The sequence below is a fragment of the Branchiostoma floridae genome, chromosome 11 (assembly GCF_000003815.2).
Source record: "Branchiostoma floridae strain S238N-H82 chromosome 11, Bfl_VNyyK, whole genome shotgun sequence".
Lineage (NCBI taxonomy): Eukaryota > Metazoa > Chordata > Leptocardii > Amphioxiformes > Branchiostomatidae > Branchiostoma > Branchiostoma floridae.
The window spans coordinates 12,390,560-12,409,192 of NC_049989.1; the positions used below are offsets into that span (position 1 = coordinate 12,390,560).

Consider the following 18,633-nt stretch of genomic DNA (forward strand, 5'->3'; position numbering starts at 1 on the left):
GAATAAATAAAAGAAGATATCATTTATATTTCACGGAATTTTGAAGCATCTTCGGTTGCCTGTTTGCACTACTGAAAATGCAGAAATGTTGCGGTGGTTTTATGTTCGCGGTTTTTGCGGTGGCCACTTCACCGCGAATTTAAAACCACCTCGAACATTTTCCCATGGCAGTAAGAGACTACAGTGCATGGTGCTGCCGCGAACATAAAACCACCTCAAAAAGTCCTTTTCCCGCTACCGCGAAATCAAATAGCCCGCGAACTTGAAGACACTTACAGTATTTCTTTTTGTAGAATGAAGAAGAAACAGAGAAAAGAGGAGGCAGCCCTGACTCGCTCACTTCTGGTTGTTATTCTGGCCTTCGTGATCTGTTGGTCCCCCTACGCCGTCACTACCATGGGCCAGGTCATCGGCTACATGCACGTGCCCAGGGAAGTCAAGGTGATGTCCCTGGTGTTGGGCTACTTCAACAGCTGCTGCAACCCGCTGGTGTACGGGCTCATGAACAAGAGGTTCAGGGACGGATTTGCTAGATTATTTCACCTGAATTGTGGTTGTAACTAGGTATGGTACCGACACAGAAAATCCAGGTACAGTAGAAGCCGTTCAATTGCACACCCCATTTGCTATTGTATTTCTTGCAATTATCCGGATGGTGCAGCAATGCGAAGTTATCCAGGTGGACAGCACCGATTTGGGATTTTGACATCCCGTGCAAATGACAGAAGTGTGCGGTAATCCGTTGTGCAATTAACTAGCTTCTACTGTACAGGTACGTTCCAGGTCCAGAGGATCAGGTCTCGGTCCTAAAAACGCGTGAATGGGTGAGAATCAAATTGCAATCCAATGGTCCATTTCGCTACAAAGAATTATGGTTGTGTTGCAGTATCCGTCGACGTCCACTGACGTTTTAAAATCCTATCTTCGAACGCGTATACAACAATAACTACCTCTGTTTAAGACCAAGTTTGAAAGTAGACACTTGACAAAATAACTATAAACTCTCCTCTTCTCCGCTCTTGTTATTTTCTTGAACCTATAAACCACCAAACAGTTTTGGTCTGTTCATTTTCGAATTAGTCCAAAGTCCTGTCGACTGATTATTTTTCAGGCCTTTCAACCGATGCAAAGTACAAATGGAGGACATACATGCTGATGCTAAATGTTTTCGACTCAGCCTTGGAAAACTGTGACAAAAATGGATAGAAATGTAACCGAAATCGGGTTCGAATGTCCAAAACAATACTTCCTACACATAACAGGCATATGTTTCCCAGCATTTCAAATTAAAGGGGTAAAACGTACCACTGAAGATGGCCTACCCGTTTATATGGTTTAGGCCACAGCAAGTAAATTTTATGGATGACATCAGCGCGCGCATTAATTTTCACCTGATTTCAGAAAAAAAAAAACAAGAATTTTTTTTTCTTCTGCAGGGATGGTCAACATGACGATAAAGTACCAAAATGAGCAAATATGTTGTATTGTAGCCTAATAATTGTACTTGTAGAAGTGACACTTGCGAGGTACCCAGGACTGTAGTTGTAGAAATGAAACTTATTGGATAGTTGTAAAAGTGACACCGATATGGAAGCCATGAGTGTGGTTACCAACTTTGTTGGTGATGCCAGTCTACTACACTAGTGTCACTTTTACCACACTAGTACATGTCTTGAATACAGGAATGAATGCCTTGCTGGCTCTGATGCCATGTTTTGTCCCTTTAATTCTTGTTACAACATTCATCACAACTTTATGGTGCCTATTTTTGAAAGTGTAGCCATCTTGTTTTTTTTCCCCATCTTGTTTTTTTTTCGCCCTATCGCACTATTTTTGCATTCTGCAGAGGATGTCATCCATAAAATTTACTTGCTGTGGCCTTACTATTAAATGCGGCCTCGTTTTAGTGTATGACCTCGTATTGCCCCATAAAATTCCAAATGTCCACCGTATTTCATAAACACCAGCATTTTGTGTTGATTAAGTAACAATGCTACAGTATACAGCACATGCTTGCTGGTCTATATGAAAGATTACCAATTTCGCTTGGAATCGCGTTTTTTGCTGTACATGTTGTTTATAGTGCATCTAAGTCATCTTTTTGAAGTTGATGTCTTCGGTTAAGTTATGTTTGATATTGTAAAGATCTTCTTCTCATGTAAAATTATTAATGTGTTTCTTTTGTGAAATTGCCAATGTCAGAGTTTCTCGCTATTGTTTTGTGAAATTGCTAGTTAAACTTTAGCTAATTACCGGTGGATATTACTTTCCTGAAGTTTCATCGAATTCTCTAGATTTGTCGTATGCTGTGTTGTAACAAATCGTGCGAATGCAGGAATTAAGTGACGTCTTGGTTCTGAAGGATACCTACTGATTTGCAGATGTTGGCGCTGATATGATTGTATATGTATATTACTTTCTTCAAGCCCTGTCGACATGCACACTCAGAACCTTAATTTCCATGACTTTGCTCACTGCCACTCTCCAACCAAGTTCGGCGCTGGGTTAACGTTGTTAGTAGCCTAGAATAGCCACAGTATTGTAGCACCAGTTTGGTTTCGTTTGGTTTGGATTCGAACCTACAGTAAAGAGAAAGAAACATTGTTTAAGAAGTTAGAACCAAAACGCACATCTCTTACTGGTACAGAGAATGATATTTTCCATATACTACTCTCATGTTCAACTCATATATCCGTCTACGTAGGCCAGTTTTTTCATAATGCATTCCAAATGCGAGACCAGATTACTCATACATAACTGTACATGTTATCGATAATGTTTTGTTGTTGTTTTGTATGTAGCCTCTTAGTACTATTGTCTATATAGCTATTAGTTGTTATTGTTTGCCATACATTGTACCTTGTGCGATTGTTGGCGAATAAACTCATTCATTTATTCATTCATTCATTCATTAGTGACTGATTTGTCACGATTCCTCCTGGAGTCCATTTTGCTCCTTTTGACACATGACCTAATCAGAAGATGACTTTCTTGGCTTTGATTTTACAAAATGTATAGTCGACTGGTGAAGACGACTTCAGTTATCGACTCGTTGGCAAGCTTGCCGACCAACTTTCAATCATCAATGAGCTGGCTCCCAACTATTGTTTGAAGAAATTTAAAGTTCAAGAAGTAATATGGTCTATATTCTTGGATGCTAACGACGCAAAACATGTTGATGAGCCATACATTATAAATCGACTAACGTAACTAACTTTTTGTTTTTAGATTCTTTACCCCTCACTGTTCTTGACGCTGATTTGGCTTTTACGTGCTTTTTATTTACATGCAGTTTGCTGCCCAGTAAAAAGTTCATATTCATGCGATTACACGTTATATTGATATAATGTTTACACCGTCAATTACTGTTATGTGAATTTGCCTTTATAACTTACGACTGTTCTCGTGTGGGCACAAATGTAAAATGAATTTAATTATTTATTGATATCTTATTGAAATATGTATCGCTATGTCATATTGAAATTGCATATAAGCTTACGCAACTTTGCATACAGTTTAAAAAAAATGTATATCGTTTTACATGTTGGTGAAATTTGTCTATCTGTGTGTACGAACAGAATTTGTCTTAATAAAAATAAAATTCTAAGTCAGAATGGAAATCCTTATTTGAGTTAAATGGTACAAAGAGTACAGACAATACTGAGTAATACTTAGAAACGAAACCTATATCAAAACCTTCGTACATGTTCCTCTAGCAACAGTCAGGTAAAAAAAAGAATTACCGGTTACAAAAAGTGACGCTCTCCTCATAATAATCACCCTGGCAAACGGCGGAAAATGGAAACATTTCTTTTCTAGGCCTTAACAGCTGTGTAAAAGGATACGCGTATCGAAATCAAAATTCTGTTTTCCAAAAAGAACACTTGTAACGTTACTTGTAGTCCCTTGAGCTCTTGCAAATTGCCAAAAGCTTACATGTACAAACTATTAACGTTAACGTTAGAGGACTGAAACTTACACAACACTTTAAATACGTCAATCCGCCACCCAAACAAATAACACGTAGCTGGACTTCCAGGACTTTTGTACAGAACAAAAGATACACAACTGGAGGTTCCGCACCAAATAACCACTAATCCATGTTATGCTGACCACAAATATCCTGAAAAGCACTCAGACATACACATCACGCACGCACGCACGCACGCACACACACACACACACACACACACACACACAGACAGACACACACACACAAAGAAACACGCGCACAAACATTCATGATCAAAGACACACACCCGCGTACGAATATCGCAGGTGACAACCAGAAAACTGGTGTCCCGAAACCCCAAAACAGGTGCATGGGAACAGGTGGCCCCAAGAGGTTGGCGTGACCTTTATCATCATCAACATGGCTGCCCCAGTAGACGTTCCGAGCCCGTACAGAGGCGTATCCGCCCCGTATCGCACTATACTCGGCATTGACCTCGGAACAACCTCCGTCAAAGTTTCCCTAGTGGACATGGACTCTTCCACGACCGTTTTTTCCACGAGTCGGGAGACTGAAGCGACGATAGGCTTTCCGACGGATCCGCGAGGCGACGAACAAGATGTCGCCAAGATCCTGACCTCGCTGCAAAACTGTGTGGAGAAGATCCCAGAGGAGCTCGCTCCTGGGGTAACCCGCATCGGGGTGTCCGGGCAGATGCACGGGGTGATGCTGTGGAGGGCCCGGGAGGGCTGGCACTACTCACCGATGTCTCACCGCTTCGAGACGGGCAAGGTCAGCCGTCTCTACACTTGGCAGGATGGCCGCTGTACACCGGAGTTCCTCCAAACGATCCCCACTCCACGCGCGCACCTCCCCGTTGCTACTGGTAACGGCTGTGCCACGCTGTTGTGGTTGGCCAGGCACATGCCGGAGGCTCTGGAGGGGTTTGACCGGGCAGGGACGGTGATGGACTACCTGGTGGCGATGTTGTGTGGGATGGAGTTACCCGTGATGTCCGTACAGAACGCTGCGAGCTGGGGGTACTTCGACTGTGGCAGTAGGCTGTGGAACAAGGAAATGTAAGACCCCCTTGAGATTTGAAAAAAAAATAGACAGGAAGTGAGTGGGAAGATGTTCACTACAAAGCTTAGACTTACAGGCTGCAGGACTGACAGGAAGTAGAGTTCAGATGCCATACTTATAAGAAATTATTGTTCATAAAAGTCCATGTGTGTGGTGGTACATGTTATCTTGGATTTAAATCCTTCCATGGCTTCTTGCTAGATATAATATCAAGCAATAATGCTAACTACAGTGAAAGAAGTGAAACAAAAATGGCTTTGATCCATATGCCATTAAAGTTAACTACCTATACCTAAGGTGCACATCTGACTCAAACAATCATATCAAGTCCTCTAAGTAATAAAGAGGTCCCTTTTGCCTTTGATCATGAACTTGAATACCAGAAATAGAAAGCTAATGTGTTTTGCTGAAGGCAATAATGTGCATCTAGGGGAGATGCAACCATTACTTGGCATTAGAATTTTCCCCATGCAATCCAATGGGAGAGTTGAGGAAACAAATACGCAATTATCTCAAGAATAAAAAGTTCAAGCCATACAAACTTACCCTCAAGTAATAGCCTACTATGTGCTGTCTCATCAAATTCATTTGCAAGAATTTCTATATGGCTAGTCTTTTGATACACCCCCCATCATAAGAGCCCTTGGATTAGCCTGTTTGGCTCAAAACAGCTATCTGACGACGATATCACTATTTCAGGGGGGGGTGCAGAAAGCCCCTTGATGGAGAAAGGTCATTTGTTACAACTTAGTCTTTCTACAAGTATAAGGTCTTTCCTACTGCAGCCACTTCCCAAATGCCCTGATTTCACATAAAATCCTACCAAGAAAGGCTTTTCAATGGTTTAAAGCCTTGTTGTTATTTGTTGAGCTCTTTCACTAATGCCTGCCCTAATTCTTGCATCTCCCCTCTACCGTTCCCCAGTCTGGCGGAGACTGGCTTCCCGTGTGACCTCCTACCCAGAGTGCTGGACCCAGGGGAGATCGCGGGAACCCTGAGGCAGCCATGGTGCTGCGTACCGCCTCGTATCGACGTGGGCGTGGCCCTGGGGGACCTCCAGTGTTCCGTACTCCCCAGTCTGGTGCACATGGGCGACGCAGGTGTGTTCCTCACAACTTTTCTTTCTTTGCATATCCAATTCCAAGTACAAACGTTTTGGTTTCAGTCAGGCTTTTAGCTAGGATTTTATTGCAGGTGGTCCGAAAATCTACGTGAGAGCTTGATGATATACATATCATATAGGGAGGAATATTGTCAGGGGCAGATTTTTAGATAATTTCAAGTTAAAAAACGATGCATTCTAAGGTGTCCGGAGGGGCAAAATTACGGTCAGGGGTCAGCTACAATGTCACTTGTGGTCACAGTCTTCAACTGCAAAATCATGTCTTAAATTGTGACCACAAGAAAATAAAGAAAACATAAATGGAAGAACCTTGTAATGTTGATCTAAGTCTTATTTGGAAAGTTAAACAACTACTAGTACTGTTAGACAAGACCTGAAAGTTACTCTGACTTGTGTTTCATAGAGATGTGAGATCATCAAACTCGGGTTTAATATATGAACATGTTGGACAATTCATCTCCTACCGCATACAGAAAAGAAGTCAAACCCATCAAATAGCTTAAGTAGAAATAGATTTAGATTAGTCATTATTCCCTTTTGATTTATTTTTGAGTATCAATTTGCAATAAAGATTAGTAGTAGTTAATAGTGCATACATGTATGACCAATCCAAACTACTGATAGTACTACGCTTACCCTAATTCATCTAAGCGTTGGACTGTCAGAGACTACTTCAGTGCCTGCCATGAATGACAGATCATACTGGAAATACTGTACTATGTATTGTACCTCACCGGTGTAACCGGGTGTACGATGATGATGATGATCTGAGCATACTGTATTTCATTAGATTCTTGATGTGTATTCCAGTGTATTCTGGTGTATTCCGGTAAATAGTCTGACCCTTCCAACCTGTTGTTGTTTTCTGCAGTCATGAACATAGGTACCTCAGCACAGTTGGCCTTCCAGATGACAGGGGGGTTCCTACCCCCTCCCGCGGACCCCTCCTCCCCGGTACAGTACTACCCGTACTTCGGTGGGCGGTACCTGGCGGTGGCGGCAGCTCTGACTGGTGGGAACGCCCTGGCTTGCTTTGTCAAGATGATTCAGAGCTGGCTACAGGATCTGGGTAAGGCTGAGGTAGAGCTGGGATCAGTCAGGAACAATCTTGATTACTGTAAATGCAGAAACTTTTGCGGTGGTTTAATGTTTGTGGTTTTCACGGTGGCTGCTTCACTACAAATTTAAAACCATCGCGAACATTTTTCCATGGCAGTATGAGTAAGAGACTACAGTGCATGGTGCTACTGCGAACTTAAAACCACCGCGAAAAGTTCTTTTTTCCGCTACCGCAAAATCAAGTCACCGCGTACTCAGTATTTTGAGTACTGTACAGGTAGGATTAAGTACAGGTCCAGACCTGTTCCTGTACCTAACAATTAATGTAACATAGGATCAGAAACATGATTAAACTGTAATGTTTTATAGACTGTGTTGGCACCTTTTGCAGAGAGCAGATGCATTTGAGAGCATCTTAAATCTAAAATGGTGCTGATTTGAATGGCAATTTATTTCCAGTGCCAAATTTTCATCTTTGTAATTACATGTTTTTAGTAACAAAATAACTTTAAAATATATATTCAGGTACAGTGCCAGTACATTGTTGTGCTGATATTTTGGACCTGTACCTAAATAGTTTTTGCAGTATTGTACCGGTATGCAGCCTTAGCTATAAACAATTTAAACATAACTGCTGGATATTGTCTTCTTGTTCATTTAAATTGCTGACATTGTAAAGACTAATGTGATAGCCACAAAGTTATGTTTAAGTTTTCTCAGGAATCATTTTCCCTAAAATAGGTTCTCTGTTAGAATGTATGGTATTTGAGAAATATTGTTGCTATGTCACAACAGATTATAGCAATCTGAAGGGATATTGATAAAAATTCTCGGATTTCACGACCAAATTTTTTCTGATTTGAAAAAAAAAACTTTTCAAATTGATGGCCACACCTCGTGTTGACAAACATTCACTGCCTCAGCTTTCTCAAATTAACTATGGGCCTCAAATGCTGGTAGCTGTACGTACCTATTTCGGATGGTACGTTTATCATTTTTCTTCAAACTTTGGACTTTGCTACCAGGGACCCCCTTAGTGTTGAATGTTTAGGTTTTCATGTCCAGTCTCTTCTAGCCATGACTTTTTGAAATTTTTTTTTTTTTAAATCCGAGAAAGAACAAATAAAATTGGTGTAGCTTTAGTTTTTACTAATGTTAACACGTATCTATCCTTCATATCCACAGGAATTCCTTCCATACAAGAGGACTTACTGTATGAACGTCTCCTGGCGTCGGCGCAAACATCTGGCGACACCCCTCTCACCATCGTCCCCACCATATTTGGCGAGCGACACATCCCAGACCAGCGGGCATCCGCGTCCAACGTCACCATCGACAGTCTCAGCGTAGGCCAGGTCACGCGCTCACTCTGTAAGGGCGTCGCCGCCAACCTACACGCCATGATGCCACGGGAGTTCCTGACGGAGTGCGGTGTGCAGAGGATTGTGGGTACGGGAAGCGCGCTCACGAGAAACGGAATCCTACAGGAGGAGTTAGAAAAGGCGTACGATATCCCGCTGGTGTATTCTAAAACCACCTGCGGGGATGCTGCGTATGGAGTGGCATTTGCCATGTTGTTGGAGATGCAGAAAAGATGAAAAACACATTTAAAATAATCTAATAATCGTTCTTCTTGCCATTTCTTTCAAAATAAATTGAGCTTATCAACGACTTGCTTTGCATAGAAATCTTAATAGTTGAAACTAATGAATAAGCACAAAACCTATGCATAAATCTTATTAAGAGTATTTGATGGTATTCAAAAACAAAAATGCTAAGAAATTGACCCCAACTACACGTTGATTTTTACTGATTCTATATCAACTTGAAGCGGTAAGAAAAAGTCAATTAGCTTCCCTATTTTCAAACATGTTTTCTTTCAGTACCTTCTAGCAGTAGTAATGTCACATTTTAAAAAGGGGAAATATATACAGATGCTGCTAAGCTGAGTAAACTGTGTCAATGTTTGAAAACGAAAACATATTTTCCACAGCTTTTATTTCACAGGCTCTGGTGCTTTTAATACAGCTGTTTTTACCTGTTGTATATGATTTTTAAGATTTCATAGTGGCATAATGTGCCCCCATTTACAACAAATACAAACTGTGTTGTTAGTTGTAAAGTACTGATCAGAGAGGCAGCTTGGTGGCTGTGTTGTCTTCATTCAAAATTGTGATTCAGATTTGTGTATGATTCAGAAAGAGCCATATCTCTATCGATGAACTGCAGGAATCCAGAATAGCCATAACATATGCACACCAATACTGTAAGGGCTATTTTTTTAAGTTATGTTTCTTTGAAATTGTTTTTGGTGTCTAGCTGACTGTTTGCTATAGTGTGTCTGTGCTAATTTGGATGCAGTAGAGTGGCAGGATTTCACATGATACATGTCAGCGACACTGACAGGAAGTTAGTTCAAAGGTCCCAGAAAAGGTTATCTCATTTCCTGCCTGTAATTTCCTGCTATCTCTATGTCTATTGCCTTACGAGAGCCAGTGTGAAATTATTAGACAGAATCAGAAGGATAATATTGACAATAATGAATTCATTGAAACAAGAAATGCACAAAAATTATTAATATTTCACAGCCATAATAGAGAGTTCTTGTTATCTTTGTAATTTGTTGCATCTTGTCTAAGTAGTTGGTGGGGACTACAGCTGGCAAAAATTAAAATGTCTCCATAGTTTTATGCTAGTTCATTGATGAAGTTGCCAAAAAAAGCTGCTACAGTGAATATGTCAATATATGAATATGATATTAAGCACAAAGTTGGACTACAGTCAAATCTGCCTGTGAAACTATCATTCATGATGAAAACTGTGAAATATTTGTGATTGTTCCAATTTTTTTCCACTCTAAAGCCATGTATTTGTATAGAGAAGTTGTTGCCAATGGAGGAGTGTGATATCATATTAGATCTGATATTTCCAATGTGTGTGTGAGAAATTATGACATGCAGATGAGTTGCATTTTTTCTATGGTTTGTGAATTGTGGAAATAGGCAAAAGCCAGAATGCATCAAAGTGTTTTATGCATAATTAAGTACAGAATATGTCCGACATATTGTAGCACCAAGATATGCAGGTTGTGTGTGTTTTAAAATGCCATCTACAATTTGTAACTTGAAATTGAAAAGAATGTATACAAACAGATAATTATATTTCTGATAATATATAGTGCCAAGTATGTGTCTGTGTCCTCTTTCATAATGTGAGAGTCGTTTTTCAATAGGATTTATGATTTAATATTAAAGAAACAATCTTTATTGACACAACAAAAGTCGCGGAACATTTGTCTATTCATACATACGATGGATACGAATGGATTGAATTACAGACAGACATATAAATGTGAAGTCGAAACATAACACTGCATCTTTATAAAACAACGATATACACCGCCTAAAAATAACTGATCGCAAAGTTAGGGAGTTTTGATGTTGTACCTAACCCGACCACCTGTTAGGCCGAAAATCAGTTAGGCAGAATTTCTTGTCAATGTGGTCAACCGTCGGTTACAGTGGTTGCCTAATGAGTTAGGCAATACTTTATCATAGAGACATTCAATCATGAAACCTATTTTCTCGTGTGGTTAATTTGATGTGCACAGATGTCTTCTTCGTTACTGTCATTACCTTAAATTTACCTGTTGCATATGTAACGCATTAAACTTGCTGAAACAGTCAGTATGTAGCAGAATAGTTCATTCATTTTCTAAGAAAGCTACCTCTGAACCCCAAATCGAAACATAACATTACATCTTTATGAAACACCCATACACCGCCTAAAAATAACTGATCACGTGCGCAAAGCTAGGGAAGTTTGGCGTTGCACCTAACCCGACAACCTATTAGGCGGTAACTGAGTTAGGCAGAATTTCTTTTCAATGTGGTCATCTGTAGGTTACAGTAGTCTCCCAATGAGTTAGGCATAACTTCATTATGGGGACATTCAATCATGAAACCTATTATCTCGTGTGGTTAATTTGATGTGCACAGATGTCTTCTTCGTTACTGTCATTACCTTATCCTGTTGAATCTGTAACGTATTCAACTTCCTTAAACAGTCAGTATATAGCGGAACAGTCGTTTTCTAAGAAAGCTACCTCTGAACCCCAAAGCTATTTTTTTTTCATTCTATACGTTACCGGTTTGTTTAGAAAACAGGAGTGCTGCACAAATCATCATAATCTGAATTTTTCCAACGCACTGTCTCGAAAGGCTTTCCCTTCTGTCTGTCCTTTGTATGTGACGCTGTTGAAATGAATTACTAAATTGAGTGCAGTGCTACATTTTCCCTGTCTGTTTTTAAAGATTTTAAAGATATAATAATAATATATTATTGAAAAATGATAATATAATAATAATTGATAATATTCTGATCAATGTATTCTACGAAACGCTCTTGTATAGTCTCCATTACTCGTACTGAAAGCCGATGTCAAGTTTCAGTTCTCATTTTTTTTTACAGAAGTCGTGTTTCAATTTCAGTCAGGTATTTGTTTGAGTTAGAAACAAGAAGTAAATGCTGATACTTCCCTAATCATTTTCATCAATAAACAAAGCTACTATTCATAAGATGACTCCAACGAGAAATTTGTGAATTTGACGTAACTTGAAATACTTTTATTCAGCCATGATTACTCATAGTTATACATCAATGTATCAAATACTTCCAACATGTAAGAAACTATACATTGTGAGTTGATGTAACGTACATCTATACTCGAAAGGCAACATAATATTTACCTTTACATGTTATATCCTAACAATCTACTGCTTACTCTTACTCAATCACCAGCTCTGTCCTGCCATTTGGTATATTTTCGACTTTGAAATCGAACACCACAGGGTGTCTTAAACTTCCAGTAACCATGGTGACAGCCATCTGGTCTAGAACACTGACCTCATTTGTTTGGAGAAGAAATAGCTCAAAAACAATATGTTTCTCTTCCGTGAAGTTAAACATAATTATCTGTAAGCATCTTCATAAATGCAATACGTAATGTCTCTTCCTTTGAATACAGACCCTACTATGCGCGATCAGTCAGAGAGCACAAGTGTAATCAGTTTTATGTAAACTCGGATAGCATCCACGCTAAATCGCCCACAATCAGCCTCCACATCGATAACAATTCCATCAGCGAACAGTCTATAACACGAGCTAACAGTCGGGCCCGGTCTTTGCTAACAGAATTACACCGGGACCCCGTTAGGCTGTATCGGACGCTATTGATTGCGTTAACGGTTAGAAGTTCAACTGTCGCCGTTTGATTAGCCGGTGCCACTAACCCCCGATGACGTGGATTTCAAGGCTGAGCTATTTTTACCGCCATATTGGATTTCGAGGACCTTTTGAGCTGGCTATCAAGATAAACTGTAGATTGTAAAGAAAATATCAAATTCGTATCATTTATAAGCTGTTTAAACACATTAATATTACAACTACAAAAAATCGATTCAAACAGTTTCCTCATTGCATTAACCATATGTACATTATACTTTGTTGTACAAACGTGTTAAAATATATATCAAGATAAATATTTACAGTGCATGACTTATATTTTTATATGCTATCTGCTTGTTCTTTTTGAACTGGGGGTATTGTCCTTTTCCCTTGGTTGCTGAGCGATGTTCTTCTTCTGCTTGCCTTTACTCTTCCTCTTTCTCTTGAGTCGTTTCACACGATCTGAAATTCGAAAAAAAAATATGATTATACCTGCACTGGCAAGACAGGTCAAAAGTCTTCATTCACTAAAACACATAACTGATGTCAGATATCATGTATTATAAAACTGAAAAGATGACATTTTGAAGCAAATGTTTGCTGTTTTCAAATTGTTGTTGATGTTTACATTCACATGGTCCAACAAATTACTGCCTCGATTGTTCTTACTCAAACATATTTATATGTATCGTGACCAGCCCCTACAGCTCTGTCCTGACACCTGCTACATATGTAATCTAACACCACAGATTGTCGAGTGAGTATACGATTCTTGAGTAGTGTAGATTCATTGTATCATGTTGTATCATTTGTTGTGACCTGTACTGAACCCAGTGGGTATGTATGTACAATAAAGGTCTTCATTCATTCATTCATTGATTTCTTACCCAAACACATTCGTATATATGTGTGGTAACCAGCCCCTTCAGCTCTGTCCTGGCACTTACTACATTATGCAATGGCACACCACAGGGCGTCGATCGAGTGACTTAACCATTACTATCTTACTCAAACTCATTCATACATATGGTGACCAGTCCCTCAAGCTCTGTCCTGACACTTGCTACATTTTGTAATCTTAAACCACAGGGCGCCAAGCGAGTGACTTAACCATTGCTATCTTACCCAAACACATTCATATATATGGTGACCAGCCCCCCCCCCCCTGCCAGCTCTGTCCTGACACTTGCTACATTATGTAACCTAACACCACAGGGAGCCAAGCGAGAGACTTAACCACCGATATCTTACCCCAACACATCCACATATATGGCAACCAGCCCCTCCAGCTCCGCCTGACACTTGCTACATTATCTAATCTAACACCACAGGGGGCCAAGCGAGAGACCTAACTATTAATATCTTACTGAAACACATTCATATCTATGGTGAACAGCCCCTCCAGCTCACTTACTACATTATCTAACCTAATGCCATAGGTAGTCGAGCGAGTGACTTAACATTTACTATCTTACCCAAACACATTCATATATATGTATAATGACCAGACCCCATCTCTGTCCTGACAATTGCTACATTGAGTATTTGAACACCACTTATTGTACCTTTCTTCCGCGGTCTCCTCTCCACTTCGTTCATGACGGGTGAGGTAAGTAGACAGGCCATCGCCAGCTGAAACTCTTGCTCCCTGCTGCTTAGGTCTTCCCCGCTCGGGTCATCATTCGGTTGGTCCCGCTCCAAACCGGAGCACGTGGACTGGTCGGGTCCGATCATCGTGAAAGGGTTGCGTCAATCTACAGCAACAAAAATGCGTCTAAAATTTAGAAACGTATATCGCAATCGTGAAAAAAAAAACATTTTACGTAAAAGAAAAGAAACCAAGTGGTCTTTGTGTTGATATGATAACAAAAGTAATGTTTGGTTGGTTATTCTCTAAGCAGACATAAAGAAAACGGTGCAAAAAAAGAAAGCCGGACAAAAATTCCTAAAACAGGCGAAAACAGTCGGAACCAAACCTCTGCTTGGAGAGTAATGTTTAGTACAAGACCAGTAGAAATCCTTTGACAATGGTAAAACAGATAAAGTGTACAGAATTACCTCTCACACTGCGTTGAACAGACCTTTGTTAGACAAATTCAGATAGACTAAAAGTGCTATGTTGTAATAGCACAAAGAGGAACTTGAAACACGGAATGGGAACTGAAGACCAAGTAACAGTTATTTCTGTATAGAGAAGAGGAACCGAGACCTTTCTAAAACGGGAACATAGTCTTTTAATCCTTATAAAGGGATTTTATATAAACGCGCCAATACTAATCTTATCATTGACAGATCAAGGCTTCGTCGTATTACATAATAAGACGTAGAATAGAACCGAAAAAAATCTATTTAGTGGATATTTTTTACAACAACCAAGATAACCGACAAAATTATGTAACCACAATAACGTCCAGACCCACGTCTAGATAACATAAAACAATGTGTGCCTAAAAAATCACATGTTTGCGTCCCAAAATAACTATATACTTAACGGCTATAAAACGTATACCGGTCAGAAATCTAATTTTACTTTAATTACTTAAATTACGCTCTGTACATGTCCTACCGCTACGTGTCTAAAAAACAACCGATAATTTTACAACTTACAGTAACAACTCAGGGTCACTACACAGGCTAACAAGTAAAACGAGTTACTGTATATCATACAAAAATATTCTAAAACTTTCTTTAACCACAGTTGAAAAGTCACGAACTGCTTGCAACGAATAGAAAATGCTGGCAAACAAAAAAACAAATATTACAAATATCTTATGTTGTTTTAAAGTAGAATAAACTTTGTTTTGGAGACAACAGCTTGTATTAGACATTTTACAGTAAATTTAACGAACCCTTGAGAAAAATGACCTCTGCACTAGCCTCTATACGGGGACGATATGTAAGACAATCACAGCTGTGCACACCTGTTGCTTATAAATCTCTACCACACAGGTAAACACACCTGTGTAAATATTGCACCTGTCCAGTCCATATCAAGCTTCGCGTTACGCCCATTAAAACTGATCTATCGATAATAAACGACAAGTAAATGTTCGTTTTTTTCAGACACAAAATCTTTAGGTTCTTCAGGCAAGGTAGATTTAAAGACGACGCTCTCCTTTCTTATCACGCTTTCAAACTTTGCCAATACCATTGTGTCTTGTATTCAGCACCCCTTTTAGATGGTGGTAAAGACACATTAATCACAATAATGTTGTTTTGTCAATACTTTAGAAGCAAAACACAATGAGAATAAAACCACAAATTGTATCAAGACAGAAATAACTTACGTGTGATACTCAGGCGTTAGGCGAAGTCCCCCAGTATGTTTGAAAGTCCTTGTAACAGCCCAAAGAGCCTAGACTACACACTGAAACTACAGTCCAGACTCCAGACATAACCCAAACTCGCCCCCTCACTTCACCTCGCCTTACAAGCGTCGTCTGAGTTCTCCTTCATTGAAACCACCAAAGGGCATGTAAACATTATCCTTGACACGGAATCTCTTCAATTCAGCCTTGGCAAGGGTCGAGTAGGCGGGCCTTTTCACCACCATACATGGGCATATACATACGCACTAACATCCAATCAGCACCAAGGACAGAGGTCATCATACGATCATGTGATGGAAAATTCCACCTTCTGAGGTCATGGTAATTATTCTTTTCAGGATTTTGAATCGTGGGGGGTTACTGAGAATACCTGGCGTTGTTTACATATACTTTAGAGGTCAAAGGTCACCACTAATCAATGGCAAAACTGACCGATGACGCGAAAGACTACACCGCTCAATTTAGAGGCTTTCAATGCCTTCTTTTCAGACGAATTGATGGACGAGAGGCCCTCAGTGTCACAAAGTATGCGTCCCATTAACACTGCGTGGTTCCCCTAAATACTTGAGCTAACCTGTCGAAGCCGGTCTAAACCTGTTCCAGTTGGTCTTCACCGAATCTTCTAGAAGTTTTCCATGACGTAATGGCAATCCCCGCGCACCTGTTTTTAGTCACGAAAAGTTTCGTACCTCATACTTGAACAAATAGAAACCTGCTGTGACGTTTCAAAATTTTTCCCAAGTCTTCAGAAAAACACTGATGAATAAATCACTAAAGAATGTTAGAACAGTATACGTGGCAGGGGGAGTGGTCTAAATTCCATTGAGCCACGTATACTATAGGTGTTTTCGTCCAACAACAGAAAGGTCAGAACAGGTGGAGTATGTTTCAGCGGGGCCCCGAAGGGTGATTCTACTGCGCAGTACTAAACTCCCCTTTTTATCCGAAGCCGTTAAAGTTATACACAGCTTTGCCGTTTTCAGTATAGATCTAGTATCGACTATCATCTTTTCAAACGCGCCATGCCCGACATGTCGTCGATTGACAAGCAATCCACAAGATACGACAATGGCTCAATTTTTTCGAGAGAAATTTTTTTAGGGATACCAATAATAAAAGTCTCTTGCCTTCAGTACTACTAGTCTGTATACTATAGCTGTAGAATTTCAACACATTAATCAAATCATTAAACATATCCCCTCGTACGAGGTGCTATCACCAAGGAGATGGCACGTACGGACACTGGTCAATCCATCAGTGGACACCGTCCATAGATTACCCTCGAGACAGTGGTCAAACTGAAATTGGATGGACACTGAATCTAAATGGGCAGAGCAGGATGCAAGTGACCAGTCTAAATATCTATATTTGATGTGTTAATGTGTGAATTGTCACAGGTGGTCATGTTTGTTGAAAAGACAACTTCCATAGACGATATTCAGCGGACCAAACCCAGGGAATGAAAGAATAGAATTTTGTTAATGAGTCAAAGCACACACTGACTATGAGTGCTTCAACCATACAGGCCTGTCAATGTTGCCGGTCTGATGCTTACCGACAGAAGCATTTTCCACTTGAAAGGCATACTAGGTCTGGGCTGTTTCAATATCAGCAACCATGGCCACACCAAAGTGTCGGAGAGGCCCAAACAAAACGCCAATCTACTGCGTGTCGCATATCATGGGGGGCCCTTTCTAGGTTTTACGTTAGTGGCGGTCTGTCGAAAATCTCAAAGCTTTAACAAAGCCATATATGTGGAAAATTGCCCAACGTGACTTGACGGATTTTCTAAGTTGCACACACGTTTCCATTTAAGTTATTGATATGCTCATGAATAAGGATATGGTACCGAGAAAAACATGTCAACGAGTATATGGACGAAGTAGAACACGGTTGAGACATACTGCACAGCTGACTTGTATTAAAGACCAACAGAAAATAAACAGAAGGACTGGTCCTAATACAAGACTAAGGGCATAAGTCCCTTATGCAGTGGGTAAATCATACAAAAGAAATGCACAGAACTTGATAAGCAACAAGATTATACGTGATCTAGTATTCTTCTGTGTTAGTCTCTTTGTCCGGCACCCATGGCAAAGTTTTAGTCTCAAAATTGCCCTAAAACAGACCTGCTAAGCTTAATAGGCCCCAACAGAACTGATAGCGTCCAAAGTTTCACCCTTGACAAGGGGCCCCATGCACTCAGCCCTCCTACACGTATTGATTTTCACTGACACTCAGTGCTATTGAATCGTGAAAGCCTGAAACAGCCACGCAGAATAAAATACTTCCATACAGGGTGAGAGAGCCAATACATGACCATCATGCCCTCAACACGTATTGATATCTATAAGAAAGATTGTCTTACATATTGTGACATCTGTTGCAAAAATATCAAAGAATACGGTAGACTTGCAATGCACACTTACTGTATGTGACAATCCGAGTTGGAAGTATAACTTTACAGAGGACATGTTCTGAAATGGCATTTGTGGAATTATTTGGGATCAGATATTTTCTAACCCATGGTCATGTCATAGCGTTTGACCTGAAAATGCTTTACAGAAAGAGATCGCCCTGCTGACTTCCTTGCGTGATACGTAGATTTTATCATGTCAGAACTGACTGCAGATGGTGGAAACGATTGTAGAAAACGCTTAAGGGAGTAACCTTTATAAAAGGATCTAAGTGACAAATGCGATTAGCCTGAGTGCGGGAGAACATAGCAGACACAGTATACAGAAGAGCATTTATAAAAGGCACTATAGGTTGTATAACAACAGTAGGGGAAGTGCGTACATGCTTTGCGTGCGTTATGTTATTGTCTACAAAATATACACTTCAAATAGACGTTTCTGTAT

At 40.0% G+C, this 18,633-nt stretch overlaps 2 protein-coding genes and 1 long non-coding RNA gene across 3 annotated transcripts in view; 2 read left to right on the forward strand and 1 right to left on the reverse strand.

Moving 5' to 3' along the window:
* LOC118426224 (octopamine receptor-like) overlaps positions 1-564 on the forward strand; it is a 15,904-nt gene extending 15,340 nt beyond the window's left edge. The window contains exon 7 of the mRNA XM_035835490.1: positions 294-564. Coding sequence (XP_035691383.1) covers positions 294-564 — 271 coding nt within the window. The remainder of the gene's footprint in view (positions 1-293) is intronic.
* Positions 565-4,353: 3,789 nt separating this feature from the next.
* Positions 4,354-10,401, forward strand: LOC118426408 (sedoheptulokinase-like). The gene is made up of 4 exons (XM_035835779.1): positions 4,354-5,031; positions 5,960-6,135; positions 7,030-7,227; positions 8,403-10,401. Exons 1-4 carry the CDS (start codon positions 4,373-4,375, stop codon positions 8,813-8,815), a joined length of 1,446 nt encoding a protein of 481 aa, XP_035691672.1. The 5' UTR covers positions 4,354-4,372; the 3' UTR covers positions 8,816-10,401.
* A 1,426-nt stretch (positions 10,402-11,827) lies between these two features.
* LOC118426581 lies at positions 11,828-16,297 on the reverse strand. Its single transcript, XR_004832423.1, has 3 exons — positions 15,731-16,297; positions 14,009-14,197; positions 11,828-12,905 (listed from the first exon to the last, which is right to left on the reverse strand). It is a non-coding gene; the product is annotated as an uncharacterized LOC118426581 (long non-coding RNA).
* Between the last annotated feature and the right edge of the window lie 2,336 nt (positions 16,298-18,633).